Raw genomic sequence first — 7,667 nt, forward strand, 5'->3', positions numbered from 1 at the left:
TGTTTAAATATAATAAATTACTTGGTTGAAAAATAACACGGTTAATAGACGACCAATTAATTCTTGTCTTCTTGATACAAACAGCTCACATATTGTTGTAGTTCTTTTGCTCTGCCTCCTTAGTCATGGATTTCCTGAACTTTGATGGGCCATGAAAGCTTTGGCCAATTAATTCTTGTGTTTTTTATACAAACAACTCAACACAACTTGCATCAGGAAAGTTGGTACTGAGCTCCCAAGCCATTGTGCGAAAGAATGTGGATGTCAAATAAGTATCGAGGAACAACTACTTTGGTGAGACAGTTTCAAGGAATGCCCTTAGCTGGACAACATTCCTTCTTGTCTGTTGTTGGAGCCTCCACCAGAACCACTATACCAGGGTAATATGATTGTCAATGCTGATGTTAAGTTGTGATTTTAGTTTAAGGTTTGTAAATATATTATCTTACTCTCTGTATGGTTCATGCAGAATGCCAATTATCTTTAGCTTCATTGTGGATTGACAAATCTGTGGGCATTTTTGGTTTTGAAGGGCTGTTGCCAGTGTTTCTGAAAAGCCAGCAGGCGCACAACTGACAATTTTCTATTCTGGCTCAGTAAATGTTTATGATGATGTTCCTGCAGACAAGGTATGCCCAAATAAGGTTACATGAACTTTGCAATATGTAAATTCAAATTGAAATACCATTTTTTTTAGATGGTTGATTCAAACATTTCAAATGATTTTAATTAAGATTGGTTCAAAAAAGGCAAGGTTACCAGGGTTTATAGGACTACTCTTTATTTCTCTATCATGAAGTTATGTCATTAGGTGACAAGTGGGTATTACTATTGTTATACTCTTATTTTTATTTGGAGGTCTCTTTAGTATGAGAGTATTTGCATTTATATAATCGGTGCAGTTAAATTTCTACAGCATTGAGTAAATGAAACTGTTGATGGCAGGCTCAAGAAATTATGTTTTTAGCTGGCAATGGAAATTTCTAGTAGGTACAGACTGATGAACTAGCTAGTCTTGAACTTCTGTAGCATGTTAGTGAATTCGTATTGGGTTGTACTGTCGTAAACTCTCATTATGTATGCCTGATTTAGTCTCTTTATAACCCCAGCAGTACCACAAGCGCGTAAAGCATCGCTTGCTCGATTTCTTGAAAAGCGAAAAGAAAGGTATTTGGGCATCTGGCATTTTATTTTTTGAACTTGTAGTTCATGCATTTGTCTTTGTTTCTAAAACCATTGTCCTTTGCGTGTTTCTCAATTCCAGAGTCTGTACAAAGGCACCTTATCAAACAAAGAAATCATCTGAGGATTCTTCTCATGGAGAGATACCTCTCAGTCCTAGTCATTCCTCTACACCACCTGTGGATGGATGCAAGCAACTGCATAACGAGTTTATGACAAGGTCAGAGAGAGGATCTTGTCTTGAGGATCAACATGAGCAACTATGGCCAGTAAAAGTCGAGAAGAATGAGATTAAAGAACGTCAGCTACAACTCACATGAGACACAGTCAGTTCTTTTCGTTTCAATTTTTCCATTAGCACAATTGTATTATTCATTGTTAACTTCGCAGTTTTCTTCTAGAAAGCAGCTTGTAACATGAATTTATATGTATCCTAGAGAGATTAATTTGAGACGGTTTTGAGTTCATTTAATTTGAATTTAGGTGTGCTAACTATGTCAAAAAAGCAGGCAATTCAGTTGTATCTTGAATTTCCTACTAAACTGTGGGTTTGTCATTGAGAAGATGAACTTTTATAATGAAGCAGCTGCTGAAATAACCAAATTTCTGATATTCTCAACTCGATTTCTTGAAAAGCGAAAAGAAAGGTATTTGGGCATCTGGCAGTTTATTTTTTGAACTTGTAGTTCATGCATTTGTCTTTGTTTCTAAAACCATTGTCCTTTGCGTGTTTCTCAATTCCAGAGTCTGTACAAAGGCACCTTATCAAACAAAGAAATCATCTGAGGATTCTTCTCATGGAGAGATACCTCTCAGTCCTAGTCATTCTTCTACACCACCTGTGGATGGATGCAAGCAACTGCATAACGAGTTTATGACAAGGTCAGAAGAGAAGGTATCTTGTCTTGTTAAGGATCAACATGAGCAACTATGGCCAGTAAAAGTCGAGAAGAATGAGATTAAAGAACGTCAGCTACAACTCACATGAGACACAGTCAGTTCTTTTCGTTTCAATTTTTCCATTAGCACAATTGTATTATTCATTGTTAACTTCGCAGTTTTCTTCCAGAAAGCAGCTTGTAACATGAATTTATATGTATCCTAGAGAGATTAATTTGAGACGGTTTTGAGTTCATTTAATTTGAATTTAGGTGTGCTAACTATGTCAAAAAAGCAGGCAAATGGCTTTGCTGGCCCTCTTCCATGTTAGGATCCACAGTTCTTCCAATGGCTGTCATCGCAAGTGCCGTGTTCGCTCCCTATCTTATCTATGCCATTGAGTGAGCAGTTTTAAAGACCTTGTTCTACCTGTTTATGTGACTATTCTAGCACCCTTAATTTGAACGAAGTCATTCATGGATGCCTATGATGATTGTGTTGTTTCGAGGTAACAGGCAGCGGCTTTCATTGTTCTCTTTCGATTTATGGCTTAACTTATGTCGGCTGTCATTCATGATCACTACCCTGAATATTGCCTATTTCAGCTACATTGCCTAGTATTTTGCTAATTCATCATACGTATTTAGCAGTTCATAGGGTAGTCAGTTGTAGTTATCAAATGCCCTTGACACTGAGGTGGCTTTATCTTTCTATGGTTTAGGCATCGATGGCACAGGGTTTCTTGTTATTGTATAAAATTTGGATTTGGTCTTTGTTTGTGTGCACTTTTTTGACAACAAAATTGAAACCCTTCCTTTGAGGTTGCAAATTCTTGTCTCCAGATCGGGTGTTCTTTTAAGGCTGCCTGTTGAGGATTTTCGTGTGCCTGCTGCAATACGAAACCTTGGTTCTCGCAGTTTTCTAATATTTACTGTCTTACATTTAGGAAAATGTGCTAATAAGAATAATTTGTGTTCTTTCAGAGGTGTCAAGTATCATGAGCCAGAATATTGGAAGTTTGGTGAAGAGGGTAATAGATACTTCAGACATGCTACTGGTCAGATTTATGCTATTTCAAAAGATCTGGCTACGTACATATCTATAAATTCGTGAGTGTGGCCCTGCCTTCTCCACTCGAGATATTTTTCACTAGCAGAACGTCATTGTCTGCTCAATTTTGCTTTGAAGTTTTAGAGCTTTTTGTAGGTGTTGAAATTTCCATAGGAGGGTTTCCTTCATATGTGTTGTATATTGTCTATGACAGAAAATGCAGCTGCTATTAAGTAGCCAACCTTGAACCTTAAGGTCAAAACTCTTTGCTAATCTAATTGAAATTCATAGCCTTCATTCAGGCCTCTCCAAAATATGTTGATGACTAGAAACTACGTTACGTTTTAGAGTCTAAAGCCCATGCATGCACTCACTCTGCCTTTGCCGTCTGCCGCCTTGTAACACAGTTGGTTCTAACTAATTAGTGCAACTTGGAGTTAAAGCTAAACCTGTGGTGAAAGCCTATTTCGACTTGCTACTATGGGGCCTATTGGACCTGGAACTATGGAGGCTCGCTCCTCCCTAGACCTAGTTCTAGATTTGATGCCAGAGACAGTAAAGCCATCAATATATGATGTCACCATAGAAACATTGACAAAGTCCATTGTAACCATTGGATTCATATATATATACGTTTGAACATAATATGATGTTGCCATATCTAAGTTTTGCCCTGGCCATTAGATTCCAGGCCCTAGATGTTGCATATCGAAGTGTTACTATATGAGCTGGCATAAAGACGTTTTAAAATACTATACAGGCATAGAAACTTTCTCTCTAAACTCATCAAGGCCCACTTCCATAGCTGACAAGGCCTATGAAATCTGAAGTCTCCATCCACTATAGAGCCAAGTGCCAATGCCAGAGCTGGGCAATGCTAATCCATTTGAACCATATAAATCATACATAGAGAATATCGGCATATAGAAGTTGTCATTGCCATCAGCCAACTGGACCTACTACAACCTCTCTACTTGCCATACTCTACTTGCTCTACTTGCATGGATACGTTGTTGACCTAGCAGCCCCAGTCTTAGAGTCAAGTGACATGCTTATATTAGAATCTAGATTGCAGATGCATCAAGAGTTCACTTGCTATATAGTACACACTCTAACTTCCTAGTCCTATTCATCCTTTTTGGTCGCTGCTGCTGAAGATTAATGGACACTTATGAAAGCAGCTGCAGTATGGACACTTATGAATGGTATTCTTTATTGATCCTAGTAGTTGGTTTATAAAGACGTTTTGACTAATTTGATGGTAAAGTCCTTCAATCACATGAATACCTTCTTCTGCTTATCAATATACTTACTGTTGTACCCTGCTCTTTACCTCAATCCAACTGCAGTGTTCTGCTGCAACTTTTCCCATCTGCATATTGCCATGGGCATATGCATGGGCTTGGCAGGCACCAAGTAAGGCTCCCCAAACAGTAACATTAGATTTAAATGGCATTTTTTTTTATAAAATCATATGCCTCATCCAAACAACCAGATCAACCATACAGACATAAAGCCCTTTTCTTTAGCCCTAGATCTTAAATGTTAACTTCATGCAGGGACTCGCTGCCTCGCAGCTGCCCTTGTTTAATAATAATTATTACCCTTACTTGTACGACCGTATTGAATTAAATTGAGTCCTGTGACCAGCAAAGTAATAAATGTTTTCGTCACTTATATGAAATTCTTCAAATCCAGTTGTCTATCCCAATCCATGCTATAGAGCAACCTTTTGCTCCGCTGCTGGGAGGATAATCTCCAGAACCGTTACAATAATTAAGTTATTATTTTCGTTGATACAGCAATTCGAAAATGTTATGATGTAGATTTGTCTATATCTGTTCATATTTTTCCACGGCTCTGCTCAACTTCACAATCTGTAGTGTTGGTGGCTGGTTGCTGCCTAACAGAGCTGGATATAAATTTTAAGAAGGCGGTGGGAAAACATAAGGGGGTTCAATAATATTTATTTTGATGTTATCGGAATCTGTATTTCTCTATCCAAATCCATAATATAACTCTATTGGGCTGGCAAGTTCCTCGCATGCAACTTTACTTAGCCTAAAGGCTTATTTTACATCTGGTTACTTATTTTACATTTTGGTATAAGGGAATGCGTGTCTTTTTTAAAAATGGAATTATGTTATAAAAAATAATATTTTATAAATTATTTAGCAGTAAAAAATGTGAGTATTATATTTAAATTTTATAGCTTTCAAAAATTTTTTTAATAAGAAATTTAAATAAATTATTTGAAGATAATTTATGCCTATATTAATATAAAAAAGTAAGTATAAATATTTATGGTTAAAATTTTTTTAGTGTTATATATATTCTATTTATCAGTCAATAATTATAAAAACTTGAATATTTGGATATAAATAAGTATCAATAAAAGAAATTAAGTATTTTGGTATAAAGGAATGAGTATCTTTTTAAAAATAAAATTATGTTATAAAAAATGAATATGTTATAAATTATTTAGAAGTAAAAAATGTGAGTACTATATTTAAATTTTATACTTTTCAAAAAATATTTTATAAGAAATTTAAATAAATTATTTGAAGATAATTTATGCCCATATTAATATAAAAAATAAGTATTTATCATTAAAAAAATTATTTGGTTCTATATATACTCTATTTACCATTCAAAAATATAATTTAAACAATGAAAAATCACATATTGTATTTTACACTCTAAAAAAATTTGTACCTGAAGAAATTTGAAATCCCTGGACTCATAGTAGATCTCTACTTATCTATTATTTTTATTGATAGGAATTATCTATAAAAGGGAGATGACATTTGAGAAGCAAATTTAGCACACTGAATTGCCTTAAAATTTTCTTGTCCTTTCAACATAATTATTCTTAAAAAAATATTAAAGTTGTGGACATTTTTGATAGGTGTTTTACAAATTAAATTTTTATTTTATTTATGGAAATTATGGAAGTCAATAGCCACCCTTTAGGTGTTGTAAAATACCAAATTTCAGATGAACATACTTTTATTTTCACATGATGATTGAGTGTCCTTGACTATATAAGCATTTGATCGTTGATTCAGAAATATTTTGAAGTCTAGCGAACAAGAATGAGGTTAAAAAAAAAAAATGTCGTGACTTTGTCAGCTTCATTCCAAAATATTCAGAACAATCCAAATAAGAAGCATCAGCATTTCATATCAGCACTTCTTGGAGCGCAATTGTCGCTTTATTCTCGGCTAATGCTGGATTGTTTTGCAATTGTCATTTTACTCTGCGTTATATTCTTTGGCTACTCTGATTGCTGGTGTTTTGAACTTTACAAGTTTCATGCAACGGACATCCCCTTCGTTTTCTGTCTGGCATTCGGCTGGAGCAAAAATCCGATTTCGACTTATCGCTGAACGGATTTAAGAAGGATTTTTATAGGGGTAGATTCTTTTCCTTTTAACCGATGCTAAAATCTAATGTTCAAATGCAAGATAATATTGTGAGAAAATGGATTGTATTTTATATTTGTTCACATTTTTGGACCGGGTCGCTTGTTTCGATTAGGTTAAATTCTTATGTTCTAATACTGATGTTAATATCATTAGAAAATTCATTGTATTTTATACTTGTTTGGTTGTTCTAAAGATATCATATTTCGCTGCGTTGACTTAGATTAAGTAGATTCATGGAAAAGATTTCTAAGATTAATATAGGAATAAGTTTAGTCTATATAAATAGTAATAAAGTTTATAAGGGCGTTTCCCTTTTTAGATTTATGTTAATTATGGATTTATTAAGTATCTAGAAGGATGAAAGTGTTTTAAAGTAATAAATTTACTGAGTTGTAATTTTTTTAAAGCTTAAACACTAAGGAAATATTTGTATTTAATCTATTTGATTTATTTTACTGTTTCATTGATTTGAGGTTAACATAAAGTAATTACACATCTCATACTTTTTTAGTAACACATATAGAAATGTATGTATATGTACCATATACAAGTATGGAAAGAATTGTATATCTCTTTCATTTCCATCAATGCAATAATAAGGTTTTCCATCAATAAAGTTTGTCATGGTATTATAATTTTTCATTGTTAAAATTGAAATTTTTAATGCATGGATGGATTCATCACCTTGATAATCCTCTTAATTATTTTGATTGTTTAAATTGAGTTTTGAATGGATTTAGCTCCTTGAAAATCTTGTTACACATTCTAGTTATGTAGACATTGCAATTCCAACTAATATTTAAGGACAAAAATGACCAAAAATATACTTGGAAAAGAGTCAAAATCTATAATAGTTAATCTATGCAAAATAATTTAACCTAACACCTTTTTTTTCAATTGGATACTTGACATTAAAATATTTTACTTCCCCCCCAATGAAAATAGGGTGAAATCACATCTCCCCACCCAAACTATAACTTTGTGACCTACCAATAGCAAGGTGATTAAGCTACCTCACCTTGACCAATCGAGCTATCCCTTAGGGCTAAATATAAATACTTTACATACTATGGGCATTGAAATATTGTATTTCAATTGTCTTATAGATATATATATATATATATATAT

At 33.9% G+C, this 7,667-nt stretch overlaps 1 protein-coding gene across 1 annotated transcript; it reads left to right on the plus strand.

Annotated features, from left to right (window-relative positions):
* Positions 1–255: 255 nt before the first annotated feature.
* On the plus strand, positions 256–2,791 carry LOC149194018 (uncharacterized). The gene is made up of 5 exons (XM_089407505.1): positions 256–380; positions 533–629; positions 946–986; positions 1,680–1,829; positions 1,927–2,791. Exons 1-5 carry the CDS (start codon positions 256–258, stop codon positions 2,168–2,170), a joined length of 657 nt encoding a protein of 218 aa, XP_089263631.1. The 3' UTR covers positions 2,171–2,791.
* Positions 2,792–7,667: the final 4,876 nt, after the last annotated feature.

This window comes from Pinus tabuliformis, chromosome 2_2 (assembly GCF_031772625.1).
Source record: "Pinus tabuliformis cultivar Carrire ecotype Pingquan chromosome 2_2, CPIR1, whole genome shotgun sequence".
Classification (NCBI taxonomy): domain Eukaryota; kingdom Viridiplantae; phylum Streptophyta; class Pinopsida; order Pinales; family Pinaceae; genus Pinus; species Pinus tabuliformis.